We start from the raw sequence: 19,482 nt of genomic DNA, 5'->3' as shown, positions 1-19,482 counted from the left end.
GTATTACGGTACTACGCCGACTATGCCACAAAGAAGTCGAGACAAGTTGTTGTCAGACAATCGTGGCTCAATGTGTACAAAACTAAAAGTATAGGGGAGGAAATCGATGTCTTTAAAAATATATATATATTAGATACTCGCAATAGACATGACGGAAATGTTTTCAAATCTGTATGGGCAAAATGAAGCTCAGGGACCACCCGGATCATCGTCTTTGGGATTCGGACCGGGAAAACCACCACCGCCTCTGCCGCCAAATCAAGTCACAATGGCGGCTCAGATGCCACCTCAGCACGGGGATGAGGGGCCTGCTCTACGGAAGCCGGGAGCAATGAACGAACCTTTTTATTTACTGCGAGAGCTACCAGGTAAAGTTAACATTTCAGTGTAGGCATTACGTAATGTGTTTATTCATACTTCAGTGGAATATTATTATTTGCTACCTCATGTTATTTTCTAATATTAACTAACATGTGTGGTAGCTAGTTACTAGTCCATTCAATAGACTAATGAATGACCTGTAAAGGGGGGCCGGCTGTAAACAGTTTACTCCGTTGGGTTCTCTTGAGCAGGGTTTCCCATTCTCGGTCCTGGGTCCCCCCTTGGGTGCACGTTTTGGTTTTTGCCTTAGCACTACACAACTGATTCAAATAACAAACTCATCATCAAACTTTGATTCTTTGAATCAGCTGTGTAGTGCTCAGGCAAAAACTAAAACGTGCACCCAAGGGGTGACCCAGGACCGAGTTTGGGGAAACCCCGCTCTAGAGCAAGCTGGTTACTGACTAGTTAGCCCAGTGGGTAGTATATTAATTGATGGTGCATTCTGTAGGCCTAGCCCAAGTGTGTGCCGTGGTCAGTATGGAATGTAATCTAATTTCTCTAGCAGATAGTGTTATCTTTGCTTTATCCATTTTTAGGTACACTTCCTAGTTTCTACATTAGCCATAACAAGTTACTCACTCTGGACCGTTGAATGGGACATTGACGTCTGTATGGATCTTGTTACTGTATTGACAGTGTCTTATCCTTTGTGTTTGCCCCACAGTGGGCAATGAGCTGACGGGCAACACCAACCTAATCACCCATTACAACCTGGAACACGCCTACAACAAGTTCTGTGGCAAGAAGGTTAAGGAGAAGCTCAGCAACTTCCTGCCAGAGTTACCAGGTGAACTACACACACAGCACAGTTGCGCTGTTTACTTTGTGTGTGTTTTTGTCTGTGCATGTCAGTGATTTTCTGTGGACCCATCACACTGATTATTCTCATACCTCACACACTTTCCTCTTCTCCATCTCTCCTCTGTCTCTATGTAATCAGTGTCTCTGTTTTCACTTCTCTTCTGTGCAGCAGGTAGCCTAGTGGTTAGAGCATTGGGCCAGTAACTGAAAGGTCACTGGTTCAAATACCCGAGGAGACATGGTGTTTAATGTGCCCTTGAAGAAGTCACTTAATCCTAATTTGCTCAAGGGACGCCGTACTACTACAGCTGACTCCCATTTCACTGCACCTATCCAGTCTGTGAAAATATAACTTTGTTTTTTTCTCTAGGTATGATAGACTGTCCTGGCACCCAGGATGGCAGTTCATTGCGCTCTCTGATAGAGAAGCCTCCAGTGTGTGGCAACTCCTTCAGCCCTCTGACCGGAGCCAGCCTCACCGGCTTCAGACTACACACCGGACCTGTAAACACATACACAAGCATGCACATGCGCACACACACACACAGAGAGTAACTGATTACAGGTAATCTGATTACAGGTAATCTGTTACTTTACCAGACTATTTAAAAAAAAATATATATATATATATTATAGATACTTTTGAAAAACTAGATTACTTCTTGGACTACTTTTAAATTCAGAAAGAATGTTTGCAAAAAAATAAATTCACACCTTCCTGTTTTCTCAGAGATATTCAATTCAGCATTGAAAAAAGACACAGGTTTAAGTTTGTTCCACCTGAGTCTGGCCACAAGTCAGATACCACAATGGTGAAACATGAAATGCGTTTGATGGATCCTTTTTGTCTTCTTCTAATACTTCTTAATTTAAGGGGAAAGTAATCCAAAAGTAACTTAAAATAATCTGATTACGTTATTGAGTTTAGGTAATCGAACAGTTCCATTACTGATTACAAATTTGTGCATTTAACTGGAATGGATTATGTTTAGAAAGTAACCTACCCAACACAGCTCACACATTCTAGGGAACTTTATTAATCAACATTTGGCTGTATAATTTATGTATTGCTAACGAAGATGTGAAGATGGTATAAACTCTGTGTTTGTGTTCCAGCTACCAGAGCAGTACAGACTGATGCACATACAGCCCCCAAAGAAGAAGAGCAAAAACAAGCACAAACACCACCGACCACAAGATCCCATACCACAAGGTAACACCACACACACACACACACACACACACATACACACACACACACACACACACACACACACACACACACACACACACACACACACACACACACACACACACACACACACACACACACACACACACACACACACACACACACACACACACACACACACACACACACAGGTACTGACACCATCCCACATCCTTTGAAACCCTTCCTTGTGTTTTTTTACAGAAACCCCGTCAGACTCTGACCCCAAGAAGAAGAAGAAAAAGAGGGATGACGACCCCGATCGCAAGAAGAAAAAGAAGGACAAGAAAAAGAAGAAGGTAAGACTTACTGTCCTGACCCACTATCCACCTCTTTCACTGACGTTTGGATGTAGGAGGCATAGGGGTTAGGAGGGAGGGGATTGATTTAGAGCTGAAGCCAATGGCTATGGGTTGGGACTTTTTCTATAGTGTTTGTGCCTCTTCTTGCAGAACCGCCACAGTCCGGACCACCCTGGCTTGGCTGGCTCTCAGCCCAACAGCAACAGCCTCCGATAGACCAGACAGACACGGTGTGTGTGTGAGGAGCAGCGTGTGAGTGTGTTTGAAGAGAATCAGGAACTGTTTGTGAGAATGTATGCAGATACGAGAGATTATGCATTTGTGAGAGAGGCATACGCAAATGTCTGTTTGTACAGTATGTGAGTTTGTGAGAAAGTGTGTGGGTGGAAGATTGGATGTGAGCATGGTAGAGTAATGTTGTTACAGTATGACAGACAGAAGGTCACTGATGTTCTGACTGAGTACAGTGCCTTCGGAAAAGTATTCAAACCCCTTGACCATTTCCACATTTTGTTACGTTAGTCTTATTCTAAAAGTGATTCAATTGTTTTTTCCCTCATCAATCTACACACAATACCCCATAATGACAAAGCAAAAACAGCTTTTTAGACATTTTTGATAATTTACAGTACCAGTCAAAAGTTTGGACTAGAGGTCGACCGATTATGATTTTTCAACGCTGATACCGATTTATTGGAGGACCAAAAAAAACTATATCGATTAATCGGCCAATTTTTTAATTTGTATTTATTTATTTGTAATAATGACAATTACAACAATACTGAATGAACACTTATTTTAACTTAATATAGTACATCATATTATAATATTTAGCCCCTCTATACGATTTGTATTTCATATACCTTTGACTATTGGATGTTCTTATAGGCACTTTAGTATTGCCAGTGTAACAGTATAGCTTCCATCCCTCTCCTCGCTCCTACCTGGGCTCGAACTAGGAACACAACAACAGCCACCCTCGAAGCAGCGTTACCCATGCAGAGCAAGGGGAACAACTACTCCAAGTCTCAGAGCGAGTGATGTTTGAAACGCTATTAGCGCGCACCCCGCTAACTAGCTAGCCATTTCACATCGGTTACACCAGCCAAATCTCGGGAGTTGATAGGCTTGAAGTCATAAACAGCGCAATGCTTGAAGCATTCTAAAGAGCTGCTGGCAAAACGCATGAAATTGCTGTTTGAATGAATGCTTACGAGCCTGCTGGTGCCTACCATCGCTCAGTCAGACTGCTATATCAAATCATAGACTTAATTATAACCTAATAACACACAGAAATACGAGCCTTAGGTCATTAATATGGTCGAATCCAAAAACTATCATCTCAAACAAAACGTTTATTCTTTCAGTGAAATACGGAACCGTTCCGTATTTTATCTAATGGGTGGCATCCATCAGTCTAAATATTCCTGTTACATTGCACAACCTTCAATGTTATGTCATAATTACGTAAAATTCTGGCAAATTAGGCGGCCCAAACTGTTGCATATACACTGACTCTGCGTGTAATGAACGCAAGAGAAGTGACACAATGTCGCCTGCTAACCTGGATTTCTTGTAACAAAATATGCCGGTTTAAAAATATATACTTCTTTGTATTGATTTTTAGAAAGGCATTGATGTTTATGGTTAGGTACAGTCGTGCAACGATTGTGCTTTTTTCGCAAATGCGCTTTTGTTAAATCATCCCACGTTTGGCGAAGTTGACTGTCTTTGTTAGGAAGAAATAGTCTTCACACAGTTGCAACGAGCCAGGCGGCCCAAACTGCTGTATATACCCTGACTCTGTTGCAAGAGAAGTGACGAAGAAATTCATGTTAGCAGGCAATATTCACTAAATATGCAGGTTTAAAAATATATACTTGTGTATTGATTTTAAGAAAGGCATTTATGTTTATGGTTAGGGAAACGTTGGAGCAAGACTCCTTTTTTTCACGAATGTGCACCGCATCGATTATATGCAACACAGAACACGCTAGATAAACTAGTAATATCATCAACCATGTGTAGTTAACTAGTGATTATGATTGATTGATTTTTATAAGATGAGTTTAATGCTAGCTAGCAACTTACCTTGGCTTCTTACTGCATTCGCGTAACAGGCAGGCTCCTCGTGGAGTGCAATGAGAGGCAGGTGGTTAGAGAGTTGGACTAGTTAACCGTAAGGTTGCAAGATTGAATCCTCGAGCTGACAAGGTAAAAAACAGTCGTTTTGCCCCTGAACAAGGCAGTTAACCCACCGTTCCTAGGCCGTCATTGAAAATAACAATGTGTTATTAACCGACTTGTCTAGTTAAATAAAGGTGTAAAAAAAATATATATATATATTTATCAAATCGGTGTACAAAAATACCGATTTCCAATTGTTATGAAAACTTGTAATCGGGCATTCCGATTAATCGGTCGACCACTAGTTTGGACACCTACTCATTCAAGAGTTTTTCTTTATTTTTACTGTTTTCTACATTGTAGAATAATGGTGAAGACATCAAAACTATGAAATAACACATGATTAATGTAGTAACCAAAAAAGTATTACTACATTTTGTATTTTATATTTTTCAAAGTAGCCAACCTTTGCATTGATGACAGCTTTGGACACTCTTGACATTCTCTCAACCAGCTTCACCTAGAATGCTTTTCCAACCATCTTGAAGGAGTTAATTTATATGCTGAGCTCTAGTTGGCTGCTTTTCCTTCACTCTGTGGTCCAGCTCATCCCAAACCATCTCAATTGAGTGATTGTTGAAGCCAGGTCATCTGATACAACACTCCATCACTCTTTTTGGTCAAATAGCCCTTATACAGCCTTATGCAGCCTGTGTTTTGGGAAATTGTCCTGTAGAAAAATAAATGATAGTCCCACAAAGAGTAAACCAGATGGGATGGCGTATCGCTGCAGAATGCTGTGGTAGCCTTGCTGGTTAAGTGTGCCTTGAATTGTAAATATATCACAGACAGTGTCCCCAGAAAAGCACCATCACACCACCTCCTCCATACTTCATGTGGGAACCACGCATGCAGAGATCATTTGTTCACCTACAGCGTCTCACGAAGACACAGCGGTTAGAACCAAAAATCTCAAATTTACACTCATCAGACTAAAGGACAGATTTTCACAGGTCTAATGTCCATTGTTTGTGTTTCTTGGCCCAAGCAAGTCTCTTCTTATTGGTGTCCTTTTTTAGTATTGGTTTCTTTGCAGTCTCCTCTGAATAGTTGATTTTGTGATGTGTCTGTTACTTGAACTCTTATTTTGGCTGCAATTTCTGAGACTGGTAACTCTAATGAACTTATCTTCTGCAGCAGAGGTAACTCTTGGTCTTCCATTCCTGTGGCGGTCCTCACGAGAGCCTGTTTCATCATAGCGCTTGATGGGTTTTGAGACTGCACTTGAAGAAACCTTAGCGGTTTGTGAAATGTTCCAGGTTACACTGACCTTCATGTCTTAAAGTAATGATGGACTGTTGTTTTTTATTTGTTTATTTGAGCTATTCTTGACATAATAGTGCTATTTGGTAAAAGACCAAGTCCATATCTTCTGTACTCCACCCCTAACTTGTCACAATACAACGGATTGGCTCAAACGAAGGAAAAAAATCCACAAAATAACTTTGAACAAGGCACACCTGTTAATTGAAATGCATTCCAGGTGACTACCTCATGAAGCTGGTTGAGAGAACGCCAAAAGTGGATAAAGCGGTCATCAAGGCAACGGGTAGCTACTTTGAAGAATCTCAAATATAAAATACATTTTGAATTGTTTAACACTTTTTTGGTTACTACATGATTCCATATGTGTTATTTCATAGTTTTGATGTACTTACTATTATTCTACAATGTAAAAAATAAAGAAAACCCTTGAATGAGTAGCTGTGTCCAAACTTTTGACTTGTACTGGCTGTCTCCAGTCAACCTGATCGTGCTGTTGCTCCAGTTAAAATTATTCTGCCAGCGGCAGAATCCTGACATGTTCACCGGATGTGCTACCTTGTTCCGGACCTGTTCTTTTCGACTCTACCGTACCTGCTTTCTCAACCTCTGAATGCTCGGCTATGAAAAGCCAACTGACATTTACTCGTGAGGTACTGACCTGTTGCACTTTCTGCAACCATTGTGATTATTATTTGTCCCTAAAGGTCATCTATGAACGTTTGTTCTTCAAGATGTTCAGTCTGGCCTCAAATGGACTCCACCCGGCCACCTCTTAGAGCCTGGTTCCTCTCTAGGTTTCTTCCTAGGTTCCTGCTTTTCTAGGGAGTTTTTCCTAGCCACTGTAATTCTACATCTGCATTGCTTGCTGTTTGGGGGTTTAGGCTGGGTTTCTATATAGCACTTTGTGACATCTGCTGATGTATAAAGAGCTTTATAAATATATTTGATTACTGTATACAAAATGAACGGGAATATAACATTTACATAAGTATTCAGACAATTTACTCAATACTTTGTTGATGCACCTTTGGCAGCCAGATGTGACACTTGGCATTCAGGCCAAAGAGTTAATTAGTGGTTTCATCAGACCAGAGAATCTTGTTTTTCATGGTCTGAGTCACCTTTAGTTTCCTTTTGACAAAGTCCAAGCTGGCTGTCATTGTGCCTTTTACTGAGGAGTGGCTTCCATCTGGTCACTACCATAAAGGCCTCGTTGGTGGAGTGCAGAGGAACTCGAGAGCTGTTAGAGTGACCATCGGGTTCTTGGTCACCTCCCTGACCAAGGCCCTTCTCGCCCAATTGCTCAGTTTGGCTGGGCGGCCAGCTCTAGGTTGTGTTGGTTCCAAACCTCTTCCTTTTATTAAGGATGGAGGGCACTGTGTAGTTGGGGACCTTCTGATTGATGATGCAGACATTTTTTTGGTACCCTTCACCAGATCTATTTTTACATTTTTTTAAATTTTACCTTTTTTTAACTAGGCAAGTTAAAAACAATTTCTTATTTTCAATGACGGCCTAGGAACAGTGGGTGTTCAGGGGCAGAACAACAGATTTGTACCTTGTCAGCTCGGGGGTTTGAACTTGCAACCTTCCGGTTACTAGTCCAACGCTCTAACCACTAGGCTACCCTGCCGCTCTATGCCTCGACACAATCCCGTCTCGGAGCCCTACTGACAATTCATTAGATCTCATGGCTTGGTTTTTGCTCTGACATGCACTGTCAACTGTGGGACCTTTATATAGACAGGTGTTTGCCTTTCCAAATCATGTCCAATCAATTGAATTTACCACAGGTGGACTCCAGTCAAGTCATTGATCAGCCTTGAGCTGTTTCTATGGAAACAGGATGCACCTGAGCTCAATTTCAAGTCTCATAGCATAGGTTCTGAATACTTACTTGCATAAGGTATTTGTTTTTTATTTTAAATACATTTGCAAACATATATAAAAACCTGTTTTCACGTCATTATGGCGCATTGTGTGTAGATTGATGAGGATTTTTTATTTGATTGAATCCATTTTAGATTAAGGCTGTAACGCAACTTAATGTGGAAAAACTCAAGGGGTCTGAATACTTTCCGAAGACACTGTATATGATGAGTGTCCCTTTTTCATTTGTTTGGGATATTCTCTGACTACAAATTATATTCCAATAAACTTTTATTATTGTCCGTGCTGCGTTGCTCCTCTTTCTGTTGTATGGTCTTCTCCCTTGTGCCTGAAAGGTTGTCTTGAGTGACATGCTGATTCAGTCTTGGGCATATGGTCTCTCATCCAGCTAAAGTGTGACTAGCGAAGTCGTGGTCAGGAAAATGCAGCGTCATGTGTTTGCAATCTGAAAACATCAATTCAACAATTTAATTTATATACGAATATTCTGCCAAGTACTCATTTGTTAGACTGTCAGGAATATCAACGGGCAAACACAGTCACAGGACAGTTTCCTACATATTTGTTTATTTATTTGATGAGACTTAGTCCCCAGATGAGAGATGGCAGAAAGAAATTGCATATCACTTCTGACACAACAAAGCTATAGAAAGAGGGTGATGGGGAGGGAATACAATACATTTCATCGTTATGATATATATCACCTACATGCCCCTGAGGAAAAGTACTGTACACTTTTAAAAAAATGTAAAACATGGCTTTGCAGCCCATAGAAGTAGAAAGCCTCACACATTATTTTTCTATGTTGTAGCCACCCTCGACATGGCGTTGGTTTCCCAGGTGAAGTTTGGTACAGTCTGTCGCTGTGGTTTTACATTCAATTCTATGGCAGGTACAAAAACAACATTTCCATCCCCCTTTGTCACTCTAGGGTAATGATTGACATTAACAGATGCATAATACAAAAGCCTCAAGACTATTTATATTGAGAACTTGTCTTTCAACATTAGACCGTGTTGTTACACATCTCAATGTGGAGCATTACACCATTACACATTTGCATGAGAAAAAAAAACCTTCGCTCAACTTACATGGAGTGTACGAAACATTAGGAACACCTTCCTTAGAATGAGTTGCACGGCCCCCTTTTGCCCTCCGAACAGGCTCAATTCGCAAGCATTCCACAAGGATGATGGCCCATTGTTGACTTCAATGCTTCCCACAATTGTATCAAGTGGGTTGGATGTCCTTTGGGTGGTGGACCATTCTTGATTCACACGGGCAACTGTTGAGCGTGAAACCCTTCCGCGTTGCACTTCTTGACACGAACCAGTGAGCCTGGCACCTATTACCATACCCCGTTCAAAGGCACTTAAATATCTTTGCTTGCGCATTCACAATCTTTGTCTCAAGGCACAAATACTTATTTGACTTCTCCCCTTCATCTACACTGACTGAAGTGGATTTAACAGGTGACATAGCTTTCACCTGGACAAGGTCATGGAAAGTGTTCTTAATGTTTTGTACACTCTACACTAACCGGGTAGAGAACACAGAAAGCATACATAATCAGAATAGCAGTTATAATCATGGCATTACAATGAAAACATTGGGTAATAATAACAATCCCCTTTGTGACATGTCTGCATATAAAAGGTACAAACAGACAGTAAATACATATTGTTTTACACACAAGTTAATTCCTGGTCACAAAGCTGTAAAGGTATTTGACACATTGGATACATTACCTTTGCATCTGTCTACTTTTCAAAATCAGTCTCAGCTTTGGGTGTCAAGTGTCACACTGTTTTCATGTTTTAAAACAAAATCTTGAAATGCGAGTCCAGTGGAGAATGACCAATTTGACTCCACTTCGTCAATCTTTAAACAATCTAGGCATAGAATCTACGTTGTCTTTTGTCTGTATATGTTTATATTGTTTGAAAAAAATAAAACTATCATGCCAAAAAATAAAACATTTACATATTACATGGCTAATGAGTGATAATGACCAATGAAAAGACAAATCTACACACACGGTACACTCTCACACAGGCACACAAATGGGTCTTGGGTTGTAGAGAGACGGTTAGGGAATAGAAGAGGTAGTTAGTGTCTCTACAGTCAGTCTGTCTGTGAAAGAGAGTGAGCGCAAGAGCCAGCACATGTGTGTGTCTGTATGCATGTTAGTTTATGCGATAAGAAAAATATGATTGCAATACAAAAAGCAATGGCATAATATTTGGTATAACAAACTGTAGCATTCTTCCTGACTGGGTGTCTGATTTCACCCAAGCCTCGTAGTACAACCTTAACTATGCTATTCACATTTTCTTACATGTCATTTTGATACATCCTTCGTCTGTGACACTCAGCATATTTGATTAACCGAAACAGAAACACTATCGTTGTTTTGTTTCAGTAGAAGCTGCACAATTCATATCTGAATATCATTCTTTGGTGTCGTGTGTTCTTTGTCAACATGGATTGAGAAATATTAAAGGAGTAACATGCCCCTGAAGGGTCCTTCAAGTACCATAGAAGTCTTGGACTAGCCACACAGCAAATAAATCAACAACAAAACAATTCTGATAACTTATCAAGACATTCCAATTCAAGCAACTCCATTGACTAGTAATTGACTTCAAGTCCTGACATGTTAGTGGATCATGGTTGGAAGTTCTATGGTTTAGGGCTCTATTCAATCTGCATCGCTGAAGCGCTAGAAAAGTCATGGTCATTTCCTATTGAGCCGACATACGCAGCGTTTACCGTGAATGCAGTCTCCGCCAACGTGGGAACATTGCCTTTAAATTTCATTTGGGCTTAAGCGTTGAACTTCCACGATACAGATTGAATAAAGCCATGAGGCAACAAAAACAGCAATAATGCTAACAATGCATAAAAAATAACATTTACTTTACGATATTGTGGTTAGTGATTGGGTGGATAATATGAACATAGATACAAATAATCCTACAGTTCCCAAAATCCTTAGCATTGCTCCAGAACCACTTCCTCGGCTTACTGGATGCTGTGACCATTGCTATGGTGTTTGAGGCCGTTGATCTCTGAGTGGTTGAGAGCCTCTCTCTCCTGGCCAATGGCATTCTTGTCCTGAGCCTCCTTCTCCTGGATCAGGTGTCTGCGATGGTAGAAAAGGTATCCAGGCAACAAGAAGCCAGCCAATGAGAAGAGGATCATGCCCAGGTTGATCTGATAAAGGTACAGAGATATGAGAAGTTAGACAAGTGAGGGGTTACAAAGTCCTGTACAGTATGGGTAACTGCACTGGAAAACTGAGCGTGTGTCTCTCACCCAGTAGGGATCTCCGTGCAGGGATCCCACCATGACGATGAAGAGGGGTTGCTGCAGCAGGGCGATCACAGCACTGATCATCGACTGCAGCCCAATCAGAGTTCCAAAGTGGTTAGAGGGGTATCTGAGAGAGAATGGGCAATTATTTCTCAAGTCAATTTCTGTATGTAAAGATGATGACGAAGTTGAGTACTTACACAGCAGCATACAGGCCTCCACAACAGGAGTGGATGAACCCTCTGACAATGGTGTGGAGGATGAAGGTCAGGATCTACAGAGAGAGGAAGAGGGAAGGAGTGTGTTGACATTTGGAGGTGGGGTAGTGTGTGCATTTGTGTGTGTTTGGTAACGAATGAACGAGAAAAAAACGTGTGTGTGTGTACCTGGAGCCGCAGGTTGTCTATCAGACAGCACACTCCGAACACCAGCAATAGCAGATTGGTGAAGATGAAGGCTCTCATGGCATTAGTGATTTTCTGTATCTTCTTGTCTCTCGACAGCCCGTCTGCTGGTCTGAGTGGGATTGGACAGGGGACAATGAGATAAGACATCTATCTATCTACCTCTTACTTCCATTCAGCTTCCCCCTCTCTCTTTCTCACACCTCTTCTCTGTGTCTTTTCTGGTCTCGTCCACACAGTCCTTCATCCTCCAGTCCATAATGTAGCCAATCAGAGGACAGGTGACCAGACACAGCAGCTGCAGGGAGCCGAAGATGGACGAGTAGAAACTGACTGGAGAGAGAAGGGAACACACATTTAGACACCCTGTGAGAAAGACCCAGCGGTATGATTTTACACTGAGGAGGGAACAAGTCAGAACTGATTGTTCTTGCCCAGAGTAGGCTTTTTATTTGCAAGTGAATACAATAATAGCCGGCGTACAAGTATTAACAGAAAGAAGAAAAACTGGAACAAAACTTTAAAACCCAGCAGCATGCAAACCTGTTCCCTGTCCTGTTCGACAAACAAGGAAGTCGCAGGTGCTTAAATACAAATGCAACAGCCAATGAGAACCAGTTTCACATCAGGATACTTGTATTTCAATATGCACATCCTCAGATGATAAACATGAATAACCTTAAGCAGACACATCAATAAAGGTTCTATCATTGCCTGAGCATAAATAATATAATTTTAACGGATAAGCTACTACCACATTAATGAAAAACGTTGCGCTGGAACAGAACCCTCTTTCATCAGAGGACAACAAGGTACATTTACTTACATTTTTGAATATTCACCTTAATGTTTCACATGCTAAACGTGATCACGTTACAGAGGTAACTTCTGATTCTTACATACATGATAAGAAAGAGAACAATTTTACCGGGAGACGCACAACAATAGGTTTCGGTGCCAAACCAATTGTCGACGCTCCAAACTCAAACTCCTGAGGATATGAACTCAGCAAAAAAATAAGTCCTCTCACTGTCAACTGTGTTAATTTTCAGCAAACGTAACATGTGTAAATATTGTATGAACATGACAAGATTCAACAACTGAGACATAAACTGAACAAGTTCCACAGACGTGACAAGCAGAAATTGAATAATGTGTCCCTGAAAAGGGAGGGGGGCGACTGCTCAGGTGCATGTTCATGAATTGTTTATGGTTCATTGAACAAGCATGGGAAACAGTGTTTAAACCCTTTACAATGAAGATCTTTGAGAGACAGGGTCCTGAAAAAGGGCCAATAAATACTGATTCTCATACACCGTAAGTCATTGTCAGTGTCTTGTTATTCATAATAGCTTTAGATCAAGTGATGGAGGACATGGGCTGATCATCACACACCCATACACACACACGACAAGGACGCGCACCTTCACCAGGAGACATTTCTCACCTTTCTCCTCTGCCTCGGCGATCAAAACAGAGGCTAAGGAAAGAAAGGACAGGACAACTTTATTAGAACACATTTACATGGAGGGAATCATGATAGTATGTTGGTTTGTCAGTGGACTGTCACGGCCCGGTTTGTCAGTGGACTGTCACGGCCCGGTTTGTCAGTGGACTGTCACGGCCCGGTTTGCCAGTGGACTGTCACGGCCCGGTTTGTCAGTGGACTGTCACGGCCCGGTTTGTCAGTGGACTGTCACGGCCCGGTTTGTCAGTGGACTGTCACGGCCCGGTTTGTCAGTGGACTGTCACGGCCCGGTTTGTCAGTGGACTGTCACGGCCCGGTATGTCAGTGGACTGTCACGGCCCGGTATGTCAGTGGACTGTCACGGCCCGGTATGTCAGTGGACTGTCACGGCCCGGTATGTCAGTGGACTGTCACGGCCCGGTATGTCAGTGGACTGTCACGGCCCGGTTTGTCAGTTGACTGTCACGGCCCGGTTTGTCAGTGGACTGTCACGGCCCGCTTTGTCAGTGGACTGTCACGGCCTGGTATGTCAGTGGACTGTCACGGCCTGGTATGTCAGTGGACTGTCACGGCCTGGTATGTCAGTGGACTGTCACGGCCTGGTTTGTCAGTGGACTGTCACGGTCCGGTGTGTCAGTTGACTGTCACGGCCTGGTTTGTCAGTGGACTGTCACGGCCCGGTGTGTCAGTTGACTGTCACGGTCTGGTTTGTCAGTACGTTGATTGTCAGTAGGTGTGGTTTGTTTGTCACTCACAGTAAGGGTTGCCATGGGTGACGAGGAACTCCAGCATCTTGTTCATGGCACCCATATAGAAAATGATCCTGAGCTGGGTCATCCCCATGGTAACCAAACTCCACAGGAAGATGGGCGAGAACACGGACCTACGGAATGGGATGGTGTCTGAGAGAGAGAGAGAGATGGGCAGACAGTTAATATGCGTATATGAGATGTAAATAAGGGCAACGTTCTGTTTTCCGGTGTGTGTTCTTGACTCACTCGGTGTTACGGCTGGGAGTTTCTCAGTGGAGTGTTTCAGGTCTCCATTCTTCTGACTCAAACTCTCCCCCACCCCCTTATGGTCTCCAGACACATCAGTCAACGCTAACTGCTTACTGAGGAGGTAAATAAATAAAGTTGTTTATTTGCTTTCAGTATGGTAACATGATCATGTTTTCACTTACAATTGAAGTGGGAAGTTTACATACACTTAGGTTGTAGTCATTAAACGTTGCTTTTCAACCACTCCACAAATGTCTTATTAACAAACTTTAGTTTTGGCAAGTCGGTTAGGACATCTACTTTGTGCATGACACAAGTGATTTTTCCAACAATTGTTTACAGACAGATTATTTCACTTGAAATTCACTTTATCACAATTCCTGTGGGTCAGAAGTCGACTGTGCCTTTAAACAGCTCGGAAAATTCCAGAAAATGATGTCATGGCTTTAGAAGCTTCTGAGAGGCTAATTGACATCATTTGAGTCAATTGGAGATGTACCTGTGGATCAATTTCAAGGCCTACCTTCAAACTCAGTGCCTCGTTGCTTGACATCATGGGAAAATCAAAAGAAATCAGCCAAGACCTCCACAAGTCTGGTTCACCCTTGCGAGCAATTTCCAAACGTCTGAAGGTACCACGTTCATCTGTACAAACAATAGTACGCAAGTATAAACACCATGGGACCAAGCAGCCGTCATACCGCTCAGGAAGGAGACGCGTTCTGTCTCCTAGAGATGAACGTACTTTGGTGCGAAAAGTGCAAATCAATCCCAGAACAGCAGCAAAGGACCTTGTGAAGATGCTGGAGGAAACAGGTACAAAAGTATCTATATCTACAGTTAAACGAGTCCTATATCGACATAACCTGAAAGGCCGCTCAGCAAGGAGGAAGACACTGCTCCAAAACCGCCATAAAAAATACCAGACTACGGGTTGCAACTGCACATGGGGACAAAGATCATACTTTTTGGAGAAATTTCCTCTGGTCTGACGAAACAAAAATAGAACTGTTTGGTCATAATGACCATCGTTATGTTTGGAGGAAAAAGGTGGAGGCTTGCAAGCCGAAGAACACCATCTCAACTGTGAAGCACGGTATGCTGCAGGAGGGCCTTCACAAAATAGATGGCATCATGAGATAGGAAAATGATGTGGATATATTGAAGCAACATCTCAAGACATCAGTTAGGAAGTTAAAGCTTGGTCGCAAATGGGTCTTCCAAATGGACAATGACCCCAAGCATACTTCCAAAGTTGTGGCAAAATGGCTTAAGGACAACAAAGTCAAGGTATTGGAGTGGCCATCAAAGCCCTGACCTCAATCCCATAGAACATTTGTGGGTAGAACTGAAAAAGCGTGTGCGAGCAAGGAGGCCTACAAACCTGACTCAGTTACACCAGCTCCGTCAGGAGGAATGGGCCAAAATTCACCCAACTTATTGTGGGAAGCTTGTGGAAGGCTACCCAATATGTTTGACCCATGTTAAACAATTTAAAGGCAATGCTACCAAATACTCATATTAGTGTATGTAAACTTCTGACCCACTGGGAATGTGATGAAAGAAATAAAAGCTGAAATAAATAATTCTCTCTACTATTATTCTGATGTTTCACATTCTTAAAATAAAGTGGTGATCCTAACTGACCTAAAACAGGGATTTTTTTTACTAGGATTAAATGTCAGGAATTGTACCAAAACAAAATGAGTTTAAATGTATATGGCTAAGGTGTATGTAAACTTCTGACTTCAACTGTATCTATATTGTTCTAGCATTGTGGAAGTGTTATGGTAAAAATATTATAATAGCCATTATTTCTTTTTAAATCAGTGCTCTGACATTGTAGTAATGTTGTTTCAGTGTTGTACTGACATGTAGTCGACCTCGTCCTGCGTGGGCAAGGCCTCCCCTGGCCAGTTGAAGAAACAGTTGAGGAAGACGACGCCTGCTAGACCCGACCACACCCACATAATCACCCGGAACGACACGCCTGCATCATAGATCAGCTTAGAGAGGGAGAGAACATGGGGTGTTATTAGTAGAGAAAAGCAGAACTTACTTTGGACACTTCATTGACCTCTTCACGTAACATATGAAGGCTGAACATGTATTCTATTTGTATGAGTGATACGAGGCAACAGTCACAAATGTGTGTCCTTCTCTGACGACATCATCGTGTTTACCTTGACTCCAGGGAAGGTGACGGCAGAAGAGGCGTAGGAGCCAATCATCAGAGACATGATGGTGGAGGTCCGACTGCCAAACATGTTGGGTATCTGGAGGGAGAAAGGGGTGGGGAACAGGGGATGGGGAACAGGGGGGGGGGACAGGGGGTGGGGAACAGGGGATGGGGAACAGGGGATGGGGAACAGGGGGGTGGGGAACAGGGGGTGGGGAACAGGGGATGAGGAAGAAAGAGGGAGGGATACATTCATGAACAGTCTCAAACATTGATCATTTGACCACAATCAATACATATTGATGCAATAGGAGAACAGACACACTGCCTTGGGAAAGTCTTGACTGAGTGCATTAGGAGTGCAGTAATGCAAGCTCACCAGCAGAGAGCACAAAGGTATTGAGTAAAATATAAGCCCAACACAGGTTTACTACAGTACAGTATCTACAGAACCACTTTGGCAGAGGAAGTTTTATCATACTGAAAATACGTCTGATCATTTAATCAAGTTAATAATAGACATTTCATAGAGTCAGAAGGATTCAAGCATTATTACCTACTTTTTTGAGACCCAATGATATTCATTCAGAGTACTGTTCATGAGCTGGGCCATTCTCAGCAGACTTTCTCTACTAGTCCACCATCCATCAGCCATGTGATTATCGACAATGCTCTGTACATGCTCTGGAATCATATGTGTTCTCTCATAGTTTTGATGTCTTCACTATTATTCTACAATGTAGAAAACAGTAAAAATGAAGAAAAACCCTTGAATGAGTAGGTGTTCTAAAACTTTTGACCGGTAGTGCACATCGAACAAATGGTTTCCATGTGTTTGAGGCCATTCCATTCGCTCCACTCTGGCCATTATTAGGAGCCGTCTTGCCCTCAGCCTCCACTGCCGGCAAGCACATGGTAAAAATGTTCCTGGCAGTGTTCCGACATGACACTGGACTAGTAAAAAGACACCTGAAACCTGGTTCCTGGAAGGCAAATATTTCACATTCTGGCGCAGACAACATGTATACCAGGATGAACCCTGGCGGATTTTTGGGAACGCCAGTGAGAGGGGCCATATGCTAAAAAAACACAGAGAAGATTGTATCTCTTACAAATGTCAAAGTAAAGTTAGTATAGCCGTGTTAAATTCCCGCCTTGACGTTTGCCTGTAACTGTACAGCACAGTGAGACAGAGCGTCTTGGCTTCCGTGTGTGTGTGTGTGTGTGTGTGTCTGCAGGAGGCGATATTCCCATCGGTTCTCTGACAGGAGCCTAGAAAGCACACATTTAACGCATGTCCTTCAAGCACATGTGACTTCCCTTTTTGGCCAGCCAGGGTCCGTGGAAACACGTGAATTTAGGAGAGAGGAATGACCCAGCTGGTTTTACTGTCAGGTACATGGGAATTACTGGAAATGTTACACGGATATGAAAAGACATTATAGAATGGGTAGAAGAGCTGTGAAAAGTGTGTGATGACAAGTGACAAAGCAAATGTGTCTGAGAGAAACAAAGAGAAAGAGAGGGGGGAGAAATATGGAGGGAGACAAAACAAATGTGTCTGAGAGAAACAAAGAGAAAGATGGAGGGAGAGACAAAACAAATGTGTCTGAGAGAAACAAAGAGAAAGATGGAGGGAGAGACAAAACAAATGTGTCTGAGAGAAACAAAGAGAAAGATGGAGGGAGAGACAAAACAAATGTGTCTGAGAGAAACAAAGAGAAAGATGGAGGGAGAGACAAAACAAATGTGTCTGAGAGAAACAAAGAGAAAGATGGAGGGAGAGACAAAACAAATGTGTGAGAGAAACAAAGAGAAAGATGGAGGGAGAGACAAAACAAATGTGTCTGAGAGAAACAAAGAGAAAGATGGAGGGGGAGACAAAACAAATGTGTCTGAGAGAAACAAAGAGAAAGATGGAGGGAGAGACAAAACAAATGTGTCTGAGAGAAACAAAGAGAAAGATGGAGGGAGAGACAAAACAAATGTGTCTGAGAGAAACAAAGAGAAAGAGAGGGGGGAGAAAGATGGAGGGAGAGACAAAACAAATGTGTCTGAGAGAAACAAAGAGAAAGAGAGGGGGGAGAAAGATGGAGGGAGAGACAAAACAAATGTGTCTGAGAGAAACAAAGAGAAAGAAGGGGGAGAAAGATGGAGGGAGAGACAAAACAAATGTGTCTGAGAGAAACAAAGAGAAAGAAGGGGGAGAAAGATGGAGGGAGAGACAAAACAAATGTGTCTGAGAGAAACAAAGAGAAAGAGAGGGGGGAGAAAGATGGAGGGAGAGACAAAACAAATGTGTCTGAGAGAAACAAAGAGAAAGAGAGGGGGGAGAAAGATGGAGGGAGAGACAAAACAAATGTGTCTGAGAGAAACAAAGAGAAAGAGAGGGGGGAGAAAGATGGAGGGAGAGACAAAACAAATGTGTCTGAGAGAAACAAAGAGAAAGAGAGGGGGGAGAAAGATGGAGGGAGAGACAAAACAAATGTGTCTGAGAGAAACAAAGAGAAAGAGAGGGGGGAGAAAGATGGAGTGAGAGACAAACCGTGTACTTGAGGCGATGTTAGGCTCCTAAACGAGAATATACAGCTGTAGGCCTCCTCTCTCTCCAGAGTTTACAGGAAGCACTGAACCATGGCTGATTAGTAGTCTCATCCTTTCTCTCCAAGGGCTCAGACACACCAATAGTGTTTGCCTGCGGAGTGTACTTTGCGAACTGAGCAAACCGGTCTTACATGTAGAATCGCACAAAAAATGGCAGATTTGAGCACGGATAAACACCTGAATTGGAACACAGCGACATGCTTTACATGACATCAGAGCTCGGTCTCTGCGCTTCACAGCACTGTATGGGTTTTGACTGACAGCCATTCTGAACTTAGGTACCTCGTGCGACAAAAGTTGTCCCCATCCCTCCCGCTAATTAGTGGTGTCACGATACCAGATTTTCCGTCACAAAAATGGAAACACATGGTCTATGGTCCTTTAAAACCTACTTTTATAAAATAGTGTGTGCAATAGCTTGCAAAATAAACAAATGTTATTCTTGGTGAC

At 42.4% G+C, this 19,482-nt stretch overlaps 2 protein-coding genes across 6 annotated transcripts in view; one reads left to right on the top strand and one right to left on the bottom strand.

Moving 5' to 3' along the window:
- The first annotated feature begins 10 nt into the window (after window positions 1-10).
- Window positions 11-6,296, top strand: med19a (mediator complex subunit 19a). Of its 5 annotated transcripts, none has more exons than XM_046296583.1 (7): window positions 11-368; window positions 1,049-1,171; window positions 1,556-1,689; window positions 2,302-2,398; window positions 2,621-2,715; window positions 2,869-2,948; window positions 6,046-6,296. In XM_046296583.1, the coding sequence occupies exons 1-6, from the start codon at window positions 149-151 to the stop codon at window positions 2,932-2,934; spliced, it is 735 nt and encodes a 244-aa protein (XP_046152539.1). In that variant the 5' UTR covers window positions 11-148; the 3' UTR covers window positions 2,935-2,948; window positions 6,046-6,296. The 5 variants fall into 5 exon arrangements, with proteins under 5 accessions (XP_046152539.1, XP_046152536.1, XP_046152538.1 ...); XM_046296580.1 differs by having other exon boundaries at window positions 6,043-6,296; XM_046296582.1 differs by having other exon boundaries at window positions 2,869-2,970.
- A 2,315-nt stretch (window positions 6,297-8,611) lies between these two features.
- Window positions 8,612-19,482, bottom strand: part of slc43a1a (solute carrier family 43 member 1a) — a 31,365-nt gene continuing 20,494 nt past the window's right edge. Inside the window, exons 6-15 of the mRNA XM_046295554.1 lie at window positions 16,433-16,525; window positions 16,122-16,255; window positions 14,247-14,362; window positions 14,004-14,150; window positions 13,228-13,260; window positions 11,984-12,113; window positions 11,763-11,892; window positions 11,577-11,650; window positions 11,380-11,503; window positions 8,612-11,277 (exon numbers count right to left, since the gene is read on the bottom strand). Coding sequence (XP_046151510.1) covers window positions 11,086-11,277; window positions 11,380-11,503; window positions 11,577-11,650; window positions 11,763-11,892; window positions 11,984-12,113; window positions 13,228-13,260; window positions 14,004-14,150; window positions 14,247-14,362; window positions 16,122-16,255; window positions 16,433-16,525 — 1,173 coding nt within the window. The 3' untranslated portion in view covers window positions 8,612-11,085. The remainder of the gene's footprint in view (window positions 11,278-11,379; window positions 11,504-11,576; window positions 11,651-11,762; window positions 11,893-11,983; window positions 12,114-13,227; window positions 13,261-14,003; window positions 14,151-14,246; window positions 14,363-16,121; window positions 16,256-16,432; window positions 16,526-19,482) is intronic.

This window comes from Oncorhynchus gorbuscha, linkage group LG13, assembly GCF_021184085.1.
Source record: "Oncorhynchus gorbuscha isolate QuinsamMale2020 ecotype Even-year linkage group LG13, OgorEven_v1.0, whole genome shotgun sequence".
Taxonomy (NCBI): domain Eukaryota; kingdom Metazoa; phylum Chordata; class Actinopteri; order Salmoniformes; family Salmonidae; genus Oncorhynchus; species Oncorhynchus gorbuscha.
Note: the sequence above shows the minus strand (reverse complement) of the source record. Positions and strands in the feature narration are given on the sequence as shown.

Coding starts and splice junctions, on each gene's coding strand:
- med19a (XM_046296583.1), top strand. CDS start 149: ATGACGGAAATGTTTTCAAATCTGTATGGGCAAAATGAAGCTCAGGGA. Junction 369..1,048: donor TTTACTGCGAGAGCTACCAG/GTAAAGTTAACA, acceptor TTTGCCCCACAG/TGGGCAATGAGCTGACGGGC. Junction 1,690..2,301: donor TCAGACTACACACCGGACCT/GTAAACACATAC, acceptor TTTGTGTTCCAG/CTACCAGAGCAGTACAGACT.